Source organism: Podarcis liolepis (genome assembly GCF_965112155.1).
Source record: "Podarcis liolepis genome assembly, chromosome: 2".
NCBI lineage: Eukaryota > Metazoa > Chordata > Lepidosauria > Squamata > Lacertidae > Podarcis > Podarcis liolepis.
The window spans coordinates 75,288,825-75,305,886 of NC_139555.1; the positions used below are offsets into that span (position 1 = coordinate 75,288,825).

The 17,062-nt window shown below is 43.0% G+C and overlaps 2 protein-coding genes across 2 annotated transcripts in view; one reads left to right on the plus strand and one right to left on the minus strand.

Moving 5' to 3' along the window:
* Positions 1–3,363: 3,363 nt before the first annotated feature.
* Positions 3,364–12,646, minus strand: TNNC1 (troponin C1, slow skeletal and cardiac type). The gene is made up of 6 exons (XM_083488903.1): positions 12,502–12,646; positions 8,927–8,957; positions 7,972–8,118; positions 7,312–7,426; positions 6,083–6,219; positions 3,364–3,807 (listed from the first exon to the last, which is right to left on the minus strand). The coding sequence occupies exons 1-6, from the start codon at positions 12,523–12,525 to the stop codon at positions 3,776–3,778; spliced, it is 486 nt and encodes a 161-aa protein (XP_083345029.1). The 5' UTR covers positions 12,526–12,646; the 3' UTR covers positions 3,364–3,775.
* Positions 12,647–15,726: 3,080 nt separating this feature from the next.
* Positions 15,727–17,062, plus strand: part of NISCH (nischarin) — a 37,117-nt gene continuing 35,781 nt past the window's right edge. The window contains exon 1 of the mRNA XM_083488862.1: positions 15,727–16,183. Within this exon, the coding sequence (XP_083344988.1) occupies positions 16,097–16,183 (87 nt within the window). The 5' untranslated portion in view covers positions 15,727–16,096. The remainder of the gene's footprint in view (positions 16,184–17,062) is intronic.

The following is a 17,062-nucleotide window of genomic DNA, read 5'->3' on the forward strand; positions in this document are numbered from 1 at the left end:
CCTGTCATGCTGCCCTAAATCTGCCTCTGCTAGCAGCTTGTCCAGAATGAGAAGAAAGTGTAAAATTCTAGGCCTCCCCACAAGAGAAACCACAGGAGTTTGAAGAATATGTTGGTTTGCTTGCTTGGTTGCTGTTGAATGACCACTGGGCCTGGGGTTTCCCACCCATTTGGTGGGACTCCCTCCTGTTTTCCATCTCACACCACAGCAAGGGGACATTTTACTTCTGAGCTAGCATTCATCCACATACTAGCAGGCATGTCCAGGAGGTGGCTACAGAAAGGAAGGAGATGGGTGCTGTGAGCTTCCCACCTTTCCATCTATGTGATAACTAACTTAAAACTCTCCAGGCAACCATCCAAATTTTCACTCCAGTGGTTGATGAAGCTTATATATTGAATTCCCTGAAGATTCACAAATATGGTTCAGATGTGGGTTTCCAGTTCAGATGCCTTCCCTTAATATATGATATGCAGTTCAGGTACTGAGTTACATTTTCACTAGACTGTAGTGACCAGAGCTTAACAAAATGTTTACTTACATACTGATAATTCCTCAAATTCCACTTACATACAAATTGGAAACGTCAACATATATATTTTTTTTAACCATCTGAAATGTCAAATTGGACCAAGCCCCAAACTGATTGTCGCCATCATTTTATTCAAGGAAAAAACCCCAAGCAATTATTATCTCCATTCTTACTTAATGTTTGTTTCTTCACTATAGTTGTGCTCACATTATCCTATGTCTGACAGTGATTCCCCACAGATTTCTATCTGTGCATGCAACATGGGTTGTATATATGCATGTATAGACTACTATGTATGCAGCAGAACTTCCATTAGCAATGACACACATAAATCTAGATAGGTGGGTAGGTTGGAATCACTTACCGAACAGAGCAACGGAAAAGCCCTGGAAGATGCAGAAAGACTTGTTTTCAAAGTAATACCCATGCAGATTAGCATCCGTTGTGGGGCAGAGTCCAATGACTATACTGCCCATGTCTGCAACCGACAAATTCACCACAGCGTAATTAATAGGAACCCTGAGAAATTTGTGCTTGATGGTTAGTAGAATGATGGTTCCGTTGAACCAAATACCCAGAAGCGTGCCAAGGATCATAAGCACCCCAAGACCAAACTTGTATTTCCTTTCCCTGACCTGATCCAAGCAGGTGATGGCGTTACACGTCACATTCGGTCCAAGGGATGTTGAAGCATTGGAGGAAAACAGAGAATGATTCATCTTTCCATTTTGTTTGCAAGAAGTGATCCCTGTGCAAAGGATAATGAGCTCTCGTAATTCTCCTATTATGTCTCTCACAAAAGACACTCTTTGAAAGATGTAATAATACATTATCCCTTTTGGGTTTGAATCCATTCTTGTTTTTATGCCTGGGGAATGAATATATAGCATGTTTGAAAGCCCTGGGCCCAAACTATTAGAAAAACACATCTCTTGGAAACCACTTAATTGTGTATCTGAAGTGCCTCTCTCTGCAGTGTAGCACTCATCTTTTGTGCTTGTTGTCATTTCAGATCTAGATAAATGATAAATAATTGTGAGTTGCTTTGAAGCCCATGAGAATGGTAGTTATGCAGTCTGCTCTAGGTCTGGGAAATGGGTAGAAGAACCTATCAGTCTTTTATGTCTGTCATCTTTTTCTCCAGAATACCAGCTCTTGCTTTGAAAGAAGATAAACCTCTTGTTAATATGCTCTGCTTTGGAAGTGATAGTGACAGACAAACAACCCTGAAATATAGATGTTAAGATCATATGTAACTAAACACAAATATATGACACTCTGGAGAGTAGCAGTGCTGGGAAGTGTGAACTGAGTCTTCCATCTCCACTCTGCCACCAGAGTCCCACTCACAGGAATGGCACTGGTCATTGGGCACTTGCCCCTGAAGTGGGCCCACTGCCATTCTCTGCAGCCCCCTGCTGCTCCAACCCCTTGCTATTGCTGCCTGCTCACCTGCCCTCTGAGCGTGCAATAAATGACAAGGGCGAGGCGATGGAGCAGCAACTCCCTCTGGGCAATTGTGCAGATTGTAGCTGGAAAAAGAGTCCAAACAAGTTGGCAGGAGGAGCACATGGCAGAGGAGGTCAAGCCCACCAAGGACTCCTTGGCTCAGGGGCTCCTCAAAACCTAAGAGTCGAAACAACCCATGGATCAGTATCTTTTAAGCATCTGAAGAAATGCTCTCTGCTCTAATAAATAAAGGTCTTCCAGTGTTACATTTCTGAAAGTATGTTAATAGCCAGCTTGGGTGCAGAAGCTAATAGAAGGTGAAAAATTGGGCATCCTAAGAATCTCAGATCATGCAGTCCATTTCACCAGGCTGCAGAACAGAAGGCAAAGCAGGGAAGGTGGCCTATCCAGCCAACTCTGCTGAGAAACCAGCTGCCTTTGATGGATAGTCAATTGTCACTTAGCAGCAGCCTTTCATTCACTCTGACTGAACACTTCCATCCCAGCTGCTTGTTATTAGAGCTATAACTTTGGTGCTTGAGATTGCTTCCCCCCGCCCCCCATCTTCCTTCCTCATTCCTTATTCCTGTTGCTACATGCCTTTTAGATTGTAATCTTGAGAGCAAGAATTGTCTGGTGTGTGTGTTTTTTAATTGATCAGTAAGCTGCATTGGGGGGACGCGTTTGGCACTGTGGTCTAAACCACAGAGCCTAGGACTTGCCGATCAGAAGGTCGGCGGTTCGAATCCCCGCGACGGGGTGAGCTCCCGTTGCTCGGTCCCTGCTCCTGCCAACCTAGCAGTTCAAAAGCACTTCAAAGTGCAAGTAGATAAATAGGTACCGCTCCGGCAGGAAGGTAAACAGCGTTTCCATGTGCTGCTCTGGTTTGCCAGAAGTGGCTTAGTCATGCTGGCCACATGACCCGGCTCCCTCAGCCAATAAAGGGAGATGAGCGCCGCAACCCCAGAGTCGGCCACGACTGGACCTAATGGTCAGGGGTCCCTTTACCCTTTTAAGCTGCATTGGGAGCATTTTATTTTTTTTACAGGGTGATAGTGGCGATGATGATGATACACCTTTAAGCAGTGTACATACATCAATTATCAAGAGATAAAATCAGCAAATATTAAAAACAAATACTGTATGCATATGACTAAATCTTGCGCTTGGTGAAATCAAAGTTTTTCGCAAGCATCTAAAGGAGTATATTGAGGATGGCTACCTAATGTTTTTAGCTGAAGAGCTGGGTAAAAATATGTTCAGAGAATACAGTACACAACATGTTTGATGAGGACACTCCAGTATAAACCCAAACCTGAAATGTTGACAAGCATCCCTAGCACCTTTTGGCAGTGAAAGTCTTCTGCAAAACCAACAACAACTTTAATTTTAAAATAATTTTATTAGCATTTCAAAAAGAAATTTTTATTTCTGTACATACTGTACTTTTACATTCCGCTTGACACTGGTGGAGGATGAGCTGTAGCTCCACTGTTAAATCAGAGTTTGTAGTGAATTATTAAATGTCTCAATAGTCATTTAAGCCTCATTTTTCATTGTCACCTGCACAACCCATTCATACATTAAAGGGCACGTTATAATCATGGAAAGCAATAACAAGTAAACAGGACCACAACCTGACTCAATAAATATTCCATTGGATGACTATCTGAGGCACTTAAGATATGGGTCACAATTTCCTGATGTTCACCATCTTCAGTACATGACATCATGCAAGTAGTAAGGAAAACAGAACTGGAGGTGTCCGAGGCTGCTTTTCCAGAGATCTCATGCTTATTCAACGCCTTTCATAAACTCCAGAAATTCTGCCAAAGAAAGGAAATCCAAGATGTTTGTTTAATAAGATGATGGTTGGAGAAGCAGGGGATGTTTCTTGCCACTTCTTTCCCCCTCCCCAGCTTTTGTGTGCTGCTCCACAAGTGTGATTTTCCTTTCCCATAGACCTCCTGCCCCACATGATGAGCTGTACTCATGCAAGGACTGTATGCAGGGATATGCATACCCCTAAAAGTTTTGTGAATCTAAGTTTGGCCTCATTGAGGAGCAGTATTTCAATATGAGTAGGAAAATGAGAGTATCCCTAAATATTTTTTAGGGGGGAAAGCACTGACTGTATGTATCAATTGCTGCGCATAAGGCATGCATTTTGCCATTTGAGTTTGTCTTACCCATTACTTTCCCTGAGGCAAAACCACCCTATTATCACTCCTCAAACAATTTTTTCAAGCAAACAATGGCTATAGTCCAAGACGGAGTTAAGCACACTTAGGACTATTTATGTCAATGGCCCAAAGCAAGCTTAACTCTTCATTAGACTATGACCATGGCTATGAGACATCTCAGTTTGTCTTGTTCTTTTTTGAAAGGATAATCAAAAAATGATTTTGTGTATGGAAAATGATACTAACAGCTTAAATACGAACTATTAAGAATTGACAATGCAGTGGCGGGGCCGTGAATGCAAGATAATGCATTCTGACCCAGAGACCAATGCATACTGCAATACACCCGAGGCTTTTCCTCCTTTATTTAGGTAACAGGATTTATATACCACTTAATCATCAAAACCTCTAAGCAGTTTACATAAAACGTACATTAAAATTTCTGATCACATCAAAATTTAAAAACAAGTTAGGGTAATTTTTGTTCAAAATAAAATCAGCTATTTAAAAAATCCATTATAAAATAACGTCAAATTTATATGTTTGGGCACACTTGCTTATAAAAAAGTTTTTAGCAGGTGCTGAAAACATTACAGCGAAAGTGCCTGCCTACAGTGCCAAAACTAAGAATTCTACCCAATGTGAAGCCTCCAGAGGGCGCCATTGATGCTTTCAGCCTGTTAGCCAATCTATGATGAGCTGGGACCACCCACTCCACCCCATAGGTCCAAAGCGGTTTTGGTATTGCCTTTGTTGCCTCATCCCATCCTACCCTCTGAGTCAGAAGCCCCTTCCTTCTCTCCCTCCTCACTTTGCCTGTTCCAGAGGAAAGAGCCCCTTCTGCGCATGTGGGGTGCCCAGGACAGCTGCATTGGGCTGCAGCACCAGCCCCTCTCTCCCTCGTGTGTCTCTACACTCTTTGGTGCCAGGTGGCTCCCTTGTCCCACCAGGGCTCCCCAGCTAGGGCAGCTGTTTTTCTCCCCCCCCCCCAAATGTGACTGCTGTGATCTGTAAAGAGACATGAGAACCTTCTTTCCCACAATCCTGTGATAAGGTTGTAAATATGGGGGTTTGCTTTTTCACAATTCAGATCTCAGTCCCCTTGCTGTTTCTCGTGGGGTGGGGGTGGGGGAGAAGAGGGAAATTAAGACACAAAGGACTAAAACCAGACAGAGAAGTAAATGACCCTGTGCTTTGGGAAATGAAGTGAGGTAATTCTTTATATTACTGGGAAATGACTTGCAGTGTTAACGTTTATGCATATTTACTCATAAGTAAGGACCACTGAGTTCAGAAGTAAGCCCTGGTGACTAGTGCAATGTCTAAGCATGCTCTACTCAGAAATAAGAATCACTGAGTTCAAGAGGAAGCCGTAGTCCGTTCAAGTGAAGCCTCTGGAAGCTGCCCCTGCTATAATGTCAAAGAAACCCTCAGGAGCTAGATATCAGAAAAGAGCAGAGGAGTGTGTGTGTGTACGCGTGTGCATGTGTATGGAAATGCGCATAGGGCTAGTCGATGTGAGTCTTCTACCCAGGTGAAAGAAAGCCTAGTTTTGCCGTGCTGCAGGGAATCGGCAGGGAATTCAAAAGTGCAGGTGTGGCTATACTGAAGGATTCCTTGCAAGTGTGGAATGAACACTATGTGGCACTCCCAGATACACAGATCAAAGCAGTCAAGTGGGCATTTATGGGGTAAGGTGATGCTTCAAGTCAGCTGGTCCCAAGCTGGAAGGATTTAACTGAAAGGAGTACCTTTGGTCTTTAAGTAATGGTGACTCTGAGTTTTTAAGATTAGGTTTTGTGTGTGTGTGTGTGTGTGTGTGTGTGTCCCCACCCTCTTTTTCTTTATAGTGGTTACCATCTAAGAGCACTGCAATTCTTGCTGTGATTTATATGCAAAGTTACACACAGTCATTTACCATCATAGTCAATCTTGCCATCGTTATTTTTGTCTCCATCTTTCATAAGTTCCTCAATGTCATCTTCAGTGATCGTTTCTCCTGTAGCTTGCAACATGAGTTTTAGTTCGTCTAGGTCTATGTATCCATCTGTATTTCTGTGAAGAGATGGGAGAGCTCAAAAAAGGAAGAATTCCATTCCTGTATATTTCTTCATTCTCACCAAGCATTGCATTGCAGCCGAGCGTTTATTTGAACACTGTATTCTATGCGATACACCACAAGATCAACCAAACAACCCAAAAGGCATTGTTTGGCATTAATATTTGTATTTCAATATGATCATGTGCAGTTTCTCAGAGATCTGAATTTTACAAAGAAAGGACTTGCAAACAGCTGAGTGATAATCTAGTGGAGCTGTTAAATGCACATGTGCAAATGCAACATTCGTACCCATCTAAATATTGGCCCTGAAGTTTTGGGTCTTTCTTAATGGTTGGCCAATGTGAAAGAGGGAAAAATCCAAACGTGTTGAATCATAGAATTGTAGAGTTGGAAGGGAACCAAGGGTCATCTAGTCCAACCCCCTGCAATGCAGGGAACTCCACTAAAGCATCCATGACACATGGCCATCCAACCTGTCAAGATAATGTTGATGAAGAGAAAGTTCTGGAACTTTCTTGCCCCTGGGGGTCAGATTTTTATCTAGCCTTCCCCCTGCAGGCCAACTTTGTCAGGTGGGTAGGACAATAATCACATGGTATCATTATGTCGTGACATTCTTCTAATGTTTCTACGCCTAATTTTGCCTAATATATCCACCTTCGCAATGCACTTTCCCCTAACACAATACATTTTTGTATGGTGTTGTTTTTTTTACTAAATTTTGCATTTTATAAACACTCCACCCTAGTATATGCTTTTTCTGTGCATTACTTGGCTGGAGGACTACAATGAATCCCAACCTGGGAGAATGGCAGGATGTCAATATATTAAGTAATAAAAAGAATTGCAATATTCAGAGAAATGTGAATTTTGCAGGCTGGTTGTGTCTCGATTTGCATATTGCCTTGAAATGTGAGCTGAAATGATTTCTCCCCCATCCTCGTAGTGGCAGCTATCACAGTGAAGGAAGTCTATGAAAGCTAGTTATCCTCTTCTTGCATATTAGTAGTCACCCGGGACTAGGTATGAGTGTTAGAAACGTTCTGTCTCCACTTGATCACTGTCTAGGTCCACAAGGTACTTACTTGTCAAACATTCTGAAGAGATCGGAAAGTTCTTCTTCTGATTTTCCTTTGCTGTCATCTTTCATACACCTGACCATCATAACTAAGAACTCATCAAAATCTACAGTGCCACTGCCTGTCAATGAAAAAGAAAACAACAAAGGTAACTTATCTCTCACCTTGAGCATTTCCACTTAAATATTCCGAACATGGTAATAAAAAAAGCCAGTTAATATTGTAAATGCTGTAGCAGTTGACAGAAGTTTGTTTTTTCTTCAAATTTAAATGGTGGTTGTTGTTTTTCCCCAAATTGTTGTTGCTTGTGTTGTTAGTTGCTCTTCTTGTTTCATCCATTATTTGAATCCATAAACATTCAAGGAGGTGTGATGAATTATTTCAATATGATGATTTCCATCTAGAATTCCATCTAGAAACCCAGCCAGATGCATGGGCTATAAATAAAAATAATGTTGTTGCTATTAATTCATTAAATTTATATACGACCCTTCATCCGAAGATCTCCGGGCAGTTCACAAGATAAAAATGCAGAATATGCCAAAGGACATCTGGTTCAACTCCTCTTCATTCCTCCTCCACACAGCTCTCAAGAAAAAAAATGTTTTACTATTTTTAAACTTTCCTTTCCAGATCCTTATAACCACCCAGAAAAAAATAGCTCACCATCTTCGTCTACTTCATCAATCATCTCCTGCAGCTCCTCGGGGGTAGGATTCTGCCCCAGCATTCTCATCACCTTCCCCAGCTCCTTTGTGCTGATACACCCATCCTCTGCACCCAGGACAAATATATCAAAAGCAGCCTTGAATTCTGGAGGAAGAAATGAAGTCAGGGTTTGCCACATTGAATTCAACAAGGAGGTTTCAAAGCCTACAGCACTTTCCAGCTGTGACTGACAGAAAATAGCTGGCAGCTTTCTACTCCTGCCTTCAAAATTATGCCAGATTGATTGTCTCTCATCCCTTCCCTTTCATGAATGGGACAAGCTAAGCTCAAAACGTTAAAAGGCTTAAAAGAGTTTCAAGGACATTCAGCCTCCCAGCATTTCACAGATGTACTCTGTTAGTTTATATTTTAATTCAAAAATATGCCAAATGCAACCTGTGGAGGGCCCATAGCTCAGTAATAGACCACATGGTCCATGCACATACAGACCGGGGTCAATCTCTTGGGTAGCAAGAAGTCCTTACTGTGGGAAGCCCCTGATAGACAGAGTCAACAGTACTGGAATATTTGGAACCAGTACCTTGTCTTGGTACCAGGCAACTTCATGTCATAGCATGGCCCAGTTGATCTAACATCATCAGGCAGCTTCATAGGTCTATATGACCCCTTTTAAAAACATCTCCGGAATTTCTTTATATCCTGCATCTGCCAATAAAGGGTTGGGAAGCATAAGCAGGAAATCACCTCTTAAGATTAGAGTGAAGTGGTAGCAGGCTGAACTTCACAAATGGTCATCTTCCGCCAGCTCTGGATCCAAGCTCTTTATTTTACATATTGATTACTTGTCAGCGCTGGTGGCTAATTGGTTAGTCAACCACCCCAATTACAAGTTGACAATGCGGCAAACAGCCTTCTTGTGAAATAAATGGGAAGATAAATGGCACAAGCTTACCATTTTTCTGTTCTTCTGTCAACTGCTCAACCTGTTATTAAAATAAAGACTCAATTCAATCATACAGTATAACTATTTGTATATATATCATACTTGTACTTCAGTCAAATATAGTCTTCCAGTAGCAAGACATTACAGGCTAACAAAACAGATATATTAATTTCTTAAAGTAAAATGTTTCAGTATTCTCCACCTTCACCTGCTCTGGCATGAATTAAAGTTCTCTCTCTCTCTCTCTGTCTCTCTGTCTCTGTCTCTGTCTCTCCCCAAAATTAGTGTTGACTTGATTGTGAATTCTCCTCTTGATGCATCCCTTCTCATTAACATTGTATTTAATAGGCAACATAACATCTTCACCTATCTCAAATATGCACATCTAATTTGCCTGGTTGTTTCCTCGTGGGATTTAGCCAGCATCTCCTTTAATGATACTAAATGCTAATTTGTACCATTTAGTTGCTATGTGCTCAAGTTAATACATAATACAGTGGTACCTCGGGTTAAGTACTTAATTCGTTCCGGAGGTCCGTACTTAACCCGAAACTGTTCTTAACCTGAGGTACCACTTTAGCTAATGGGGCCTCCTGCTGCCGCCACACCGCCGGAGCACAATTTCTGTTCTCATCCTGAAGCAAAGTTCTTACCCTGAGGTACTATTTCTGGGTTAGCGGAGTCTGTAACCTGAAGCGTATGTAACCTGAAGCGTATGTAACCTGAGATACCACTGTAGGAGCGCCCCTCAAAATATCCATGCTTATGATCTGGGCCTTGTACTTCTGATTTATCCTCTCTGTTACCTTTGGTGAGCAGGCCTAAGTGCTTATGGTTTGCTGAATACACTTCCAGGTTCTTCTGAAAGCTGGTGGTGGGGTGACAGAGTGTTGGCTCTAAATTCAGGTTCAGACCCAGGGACACCCCCCCCTCCAGTTCATTATTCTTCCGACTGGGACATTGGACTCCAGTCTTGGACTCCAACTCTGCTGTACTCCTCCTACATAGAAGCAGATACCACCTCCATGTCATCATCTCCAAGATATACATTCTGCCCCGTCCCCCTTACACATCTTTGTGTAAAGATGGCTGTTGAGAAACAATCCTTTATTCCTGACTAAGTCCTGTTTCCATCTGGAGAATCTTTTCAGAATAAACTGACACACATGGATCAACCTGTAAAATCTTTTCCAATTACCTATGAGGTCAGAACCACCCCATAGAAATACTGGTCTCCCATCCATCAGCCTTGCTTGTATTGCGTTGGAAGGCTGCAGAAAACGAATGACAAGATGGGGGAGGGGGATAATCTATGGAAACAGATAACAATAGCAGCAAGATGCCAGTTCAAAATTTCATAGTGAAACCTGAACCAGCTTATATAAGCCTCTGTGATGGAAGTAGAGCAGCTGTGAGATGCTCTTTCATTGTGATGACCAAAAAGAAAAAAAACCCCGACAACCCAAGATAGTTGGAGACAGCAAACAAACGCCTCCTGTCACTTTTGTGTGCTCCACATAACTTGACTATTTTGGCACGCTGGCTATTTTTATGCCCTAGTGACTGAGATGCTGTTAAGAAAGATAACCCTTCTGATTGTTCACAGAAGCTGACTGACATTGGTATTTATCACTGGAGGCTTTTATCTCAACCCATGGTCCTGAAAATGTTCTTTGTATACACTGGCATCTGGAAAGCATTCCAAACTTAGCTCTGCAGAAGAGATGTGAGCGGGCAACGCGATAAATCCGCTGGATTCCTTTGAACAAGTGGTTGCAAAATTACATGTGTTACAGGAGCAGTTGCATGCATGTAAAGATGATTGTACTTTGCAGTAAATGACGGACTAATGTAACATTCTTTCGTTTCCAGCTCGGCACCCCAGTTGCTGCCTTTTTATGTTAACTTGTTAGAGGATTGGACAAGAGAGAGACCTGGGGTCAAATACAGCCTCAGCCATTTGGCCTCTGGCAAGTCACGTCTCTCAACCAAACCTCCCTTATACTGTAGGTTTGTTGTGAGCATAAAATGGGGAAAGAAATCAGCATTGAGCTCATTGGGCAAAGAGTAGGATACAAATGTCGTAAGATAAACATGTACAAGGCTTAAGCTAAGGCAACACATAAAGGATCATCTTGTTGACCAGGAGCCACAAATGGACAAGGATGAAGAACTCTCTTAAGTGGCTGTAATTCTATTCCTACAACATGGGAAAACCAGTGACTTCCTCTATAATTGTTGTAAAGGCAAATAAGTTAAAGGCTATGACAAGGGGTGTAGAACCACTGTACTAAATGTAAAGTAAATTTTGCTATAAATAAATTTCCCTCAATGCTTTGATGAGCCTAGTCTCAACAGTGTTGCCCAGAAAGCAGACAGTGCTGTCTGGGGTTGACTACCAACTTGCAGACTGCAGACCCTTTTATTAGTAAGAAAATGCAAAACATGCAGAATCCAGATAGCCCAGTGTTGTCCCATATTGGAAAAAGAATCTTCTGTATTTTAGACAGAAATGTGTCCACAGCCCAGATACATTCTTTTGCCTCAGTGGATTATTTATTTACAGCACATAGCAGCTGTTTAAACCTACTTGTAGGAGCTTAGCCACCACCAGGATATGCTCAGGCAGGAATCATCCTTTCTTCCATCTGTCTTATTAGGGTTTCTTATTAACAATCTTAACCACAGCAGAACATAAGCCCAGTTAGACTACAATTATAACCAGAACTGTTCTTCCCCTGATTAAAATGGAATTAGTGAGAGTATTTCTGTTATAGTCATTAGTTTCTCTCCTTACCCCTTTGACTTACTTTCCAAGCTAAAAATAATAACTAATCTAACTCTCCTGAAATTTAGGCAATTGTGATCTGGTGTCCTCTTCTTCATTGAACAGAGTGAGCATTTTCCTTCAAAATTCGTCTTGCAGAGCAGTGGTCAAAACCATAGGCGCAAAAAATTATAACCACATTACTTCTCAGGCCCCTTGTAGTTCACAATTACGAGCAGAAGGGGAAATTATAGATGAATTCCGAATTAAACAAACCAACAAAAACCCTTCAGCTTGTGAACTTCTGGAAAAAAACTATATTTGCATATATAAATAATAAATTGTTTCACTGCTATCTGCATTTTCTGTAAAACATATTGGCTATAATAGTACAAAGATAAAGTAGTTTTGAAATTATGCTCAACAACAGCCTTATGCAGTTAGGCATCCCTAATCCATTAAACAAAAACCTAAAATATATACTCTATTTAGAGGTGGGCTACGAAAACAGACTTTCACATAAAACACAGTAAGTTTCATTAAATTAAGCAACAATGCATTTGTCCAAGTTTTTTTGGGGGTTTTTAGGGAACTTAAGCTGTATGGCAAATCTCTTTATCATATCAACAAGTTGAAGGATCTCCATTATTACATTTAACATTAATGATAAAAATGAATCTAACATCATCACTAGCATTAACCAGAACATTAATATTTACACCTTGTTAAGACATGTGGAGCATAATCCTTTGCTTGCTTATGCAGAAGCAAGTCCCAGCCTCAGCTTTATATCATCATGTATGAAAATATTACTTACTGCTGCCTTGTAAATATCATCCATGGTTTGTTACTGTTGGTCCGGTGCTGGATGGAGATGACAAACTGTACAGAGACAAAATTAAGGTCTCTGCCAGCTCTCTGTCCCTTGAAGCTCTGCTTATATAGTAGGCTGTCAGCCCTAAATGTGTCAGCCAGGGACTGCTGATCGCTACACAGCCCGGCATATAAAGCCATCCTATCCATTCTAAGCAAGACTCTTCACCTTGTCTCAATGGGAAGCATGCAAAGTTTGTTACAGCTGACATTTCTAAAACATGATCCTAATTCCACTGACGCTTACTTTGTTTGTTTTATACTTCAGAACTAAAGTGCAACCTGATCTTTGCTACACTTATGCTTCTTTCAGGGATCAGATGGCACACGTACGGAATGATGGTTCCACATTTTGGGAGTGCTTTAGTTTTCCGCGCTCAAATTCATCCATATGACTTACTGACAGCAAAACCAGTGCTTTGTATACTATGCACAGCTGATTTTCTACCAACAGAACATGAGTATCCTATTGGAAGACCTCTCCTTTCCAAAGGAAGCCTTTTCCAGATTCCACACGTGTATCACAATGTCAGGGGCAAGAACATGAGCCTATGGTGGTCTAGCTGTACACTCTGTGACAATTGAGAAACAATTCAAATATAAACCTTTCACATGCAGGTTTATGGCACAGTCCTTCACTCCACCCAATGGAACCACTTCTGTTTCCTTTTTAAGTAGTGAAGGAGAGTCTTCCATCTAAATAACTGTACCACACAATAGTCCAAATGTTTGAACTGACTCTTACCAAATTCTCTGCAAGCATCTGTGGGGTAAGCTGGTTAAATTCTTAACTCATGTCGACCCTTGGCAAAACAATTTGTTCCATCATTCACTTAGCTTGTTTAGGAACATGCATTGGTATTCAGGTTATACATATGCTAGAGTGAACAATCTCTCTCTCCACTGATTCAGAGCTCCCCCCTCTGTCCAACTGTGTTTGCACACAGGTAGGTAGAGCTGGCAAGAAACTAATTCATCTGTAAATGGAAACTTATGTGAAGAATTTGCAAGTGGGCTTTACTTTGAATGAGTAGACAATAGTCAGGATCACTTAACATGGATTTATTTCCTATATTTATTTGTTCAGTCATATTGTGTTTTACCCCCACATCAGCCAACAATGCTCATGAAGCAGCTAACATAAGATCAATAAGACTAATACAGTGGTACCTTGGGTTACAAACACTTTGGGTTACAGACTCCGCTAACCCGGAAGTAGTACCTCGGGTTAAGAACTTTGCCCCAGGATGAGAACAGAAATCGTGCGGCAGCAGCAGGAGGCCCCATTAGCTAAAGTGGTACCTCAGGTTAAGAACAGTTTCAGGTTAAGAACGGACTTCCAGAACAAATTAAGTTCGTAACCAGAGGTACCACTGTATATAATTATAACAAATGAAATGTTAAATATCCTCCTGGTCAAAGGGAGAGGTTTTTCTCCATTCTTCCAATGCTAAGAATTGGCATTCTAAATTCTTCATCCTCTGCACTTGTATTCTCAGGTAATGGGTGGCTCTGGGGCACCCTATCATTAAGCAGTGTGATGTGGCCAGGAGGTGGCCAGGAAAATAGCTGTGAGGTGGTGGAGATCCGAGCTGCCCTGTGCCCTCTAAACTAGCTTGCTGCCTTCAGGCACAGTGGAGAATGCTGCTCCAGCCCTGGTGTTTGCTTGCCAGTCTGGTGGGTTTCTGAACATGGAATGTGGGTAGGGAAGGGACCGTTTTGTCCTTCGCCACTTATAGCAAACTGTCTTAGGCTGGTACTGGCTGGCTCTACTTGATGAATGAGCCAAAAAGGTGAACAGGCTCTGGTTCACACTGCTGCAAAGCTTGTTCTTGTACTGCATTCAGAAGTAAAATAATAAAGCATTTTTCAGGAACTATAAGCAAAACAACTGACACTATTAATATAGTAATTCTTAAAGAGGTTACATAAATTATTAGAGATCTAAATCCTACCATAAAGGTTAACGTAGACAAGTCCAAAAATAATCCTTAAAACGCATGCCCCAGACAGTTGTCATAAATTACATTTAAAAAAATTTAAAGTCATGTTCAGAAAAGAAAGACTAAACTTGCTTGGGACTCATATTCCTGCTTGGCAGGGGGTTGGACTCGATGGCCCTTGTGGCCTCTTCCAACTCTATGATTCTATGATTCATACAGTAGCTAGGAAAGAAAAAATTGAGTGCAGAACTTAAAAGCTCTTATTCTGTTTTTGGTAATGTCTCCCTGGAGCCACAGGACTTAAAAAAAAATAGGCATTTTGAAGAGCAAGACAGACTGTGGTTAAGAGGCAGAGAAAAATAGTTGGTTAATGAGCCAGCTGAGAGCTAGCGAGGACAGAAAGATTGCCACATCCTTTGGGCCTTGCTGGATAGTTGCTCCGGTGAGGGAGAAGGAAGGGCAAGTTTTCTATTAGCGTTTCAGCTGATTATTTATTAGCTTAACATTCCATGAGGATTCTTCCATCTAAATCTCTTTTGTTTACCTTTGAATTTTGTAAGTGATAGCAAAGGATAACAGGATGGCAAAGATTTACGTCCATGGGTGTACTCATGAGGTGAAGCAATTTGTTGCATAAACAGTATTTGCCTGGACATATCTACGTTGCATAATGGAGGTTCTTTCCGTGCCTCTCCAGGCAAAAATGGAGCCTCCTTCACAGGTGCAGGCTACCATTATAACAGCAAAAGCCAGATCGTAGGGGTGATTTGCAACATAACGAGGCAGTCTGTGTTGTCTGGGTTAACTTGTAGTAATAGATGCGGGTGGCTCAGTAGCACAGGCCAAGGACTCACTAGTCAAGAGTGGGGGATTCTGTGGCTGGCGGAGCAACCGGCTTCTTATGTCAGCACCGTATCAGAACTGCAACACCTTCTTTCCAAAAGAAACTCAGGGGTGAAGCTGCAAGTCAACAGACTGGTTCCAAAGCAGATGGGAACAAGCAACAGATGGGGCACCGTTGCTAGAAAAATGCAGGGAACACTCGGGCCACGTTGCACTCCATTACCTCTCCTCTGAGGAGCTGCCTCTTTTTTTTTTTTTTTTTAGGGGTCGAAAGTAACCCGGAAGCTCCGTCCTCCAGCTGAAGGAGCTGCGGCTCTACTTCTTTCGAAAGTCCATGTTTCTTCCTCCCCCCCCTCCCGCGCTTTAGCCCCGCCCCCTACGCCCGGGGCTTCCTCTACCCCTTCCGAAGGCTGCGAGCGACAGTTGTCGCGCGGCGGCGTCTCTCGAGGCCTCCTCCTCCTCCTCGCCCCGCCCCCGCCGGAGCCAGCCGAGTTAGGGAGGCGGGCAGGCGGGCGGAGTGAAGCCGAACATGGCGGCTGTGACGGCGGCGGGTGCTGCGCTGGCAGCGGCCCGTGGGGAGGAGGCAGCGCAGCAGCAGCAGCGGCCGCCACAACAACAGCAGCAGCAGCGGCCGGCAGAGCTCGCCTGAGGAGAGCGGCCGAGTGAGCGCAGCTCCTCCGCCCCAGCGGCGCCTTCCCTCCCCGCGTCCCTCGCGCCCTGCCCTGCCCTCTTCTTGCCTGAAGAGCGGCCGAGATGGAGGTGGTCGGGGCCGGGGAGGAGGGCGAGGAGCCCCCGAAAGGGGTCCGGATCCTTGGCTCGGAGCTGGTGGAGACCTACACGGTGAGGCGGGGCGGCGGCGGCAGGAGGGGCGAGGAAGGGGAGGCGAGGTCAGGGCGGTGGTGGGTTTCTTTTTCTCAAAGGGAAGGGTTCAAGTCTTTCCCTGGGTCCCTCATCCCTCTCTCGGGGAAAAGGACGGGAATCTCCTGATCATGGTACACGTACACACGCACTGTGTATCTATATCGTGGGAAGGGGGAATAACGATGCGGGGATAAATGGGGAGCGGGTTGGAGAAAACCTGCTCAAGAGACGCTTTCTTGGTGCATCCAGATCCGATATTGCCCTGTTGGGAAACGATTGCAGGCTTCATCGGGTCTGTGTTATGGTTGTGCGCTTCCGAGTTACACAGAACTCTTCCTTGGGCGGGAACACTTAACTCCGAAAGCAAAGAAATAAAATGCATGTGAGAGAGCAAAGGTGGTGTTGGGGCGGGGGAGAACACTCCAGCCATGAGCCATCTTCCCCAGAGTCTCATCTTTCTAGCATTTGTAGAACCAGAGAAAGGAGGCAAAATGTGCTTAAAGGTTTTTTGGTGAGAAATTAGCCCTCTCTTCCGCTTTTTAGTGTTTTACATCCCCGCGCCCCCCCCCCAAATCCTTTGGCACCCATGTGAGGGAGGCCATAGATGTTGTTGTAGTAGATAGGTAGCCGTGTTGGTCTGCCATAGTCAAAATAAAAAAATTCCTTCCAGTAGCACCTTAAAGACCAACTAAGTTAGTTCTTGGTATGAGCTTTCGTGTGCATGCACACTTCTATAGATGTTGTTGTCTCTCTTCAGGTTGAGGTTTAAAATACTTGCCTTCGAAATGGGTATGCCAAATCAAAAACCAAGTTCTGGTACAAGCTTCATTTTATTCTGCCCTCTCACTTCATGGTAAA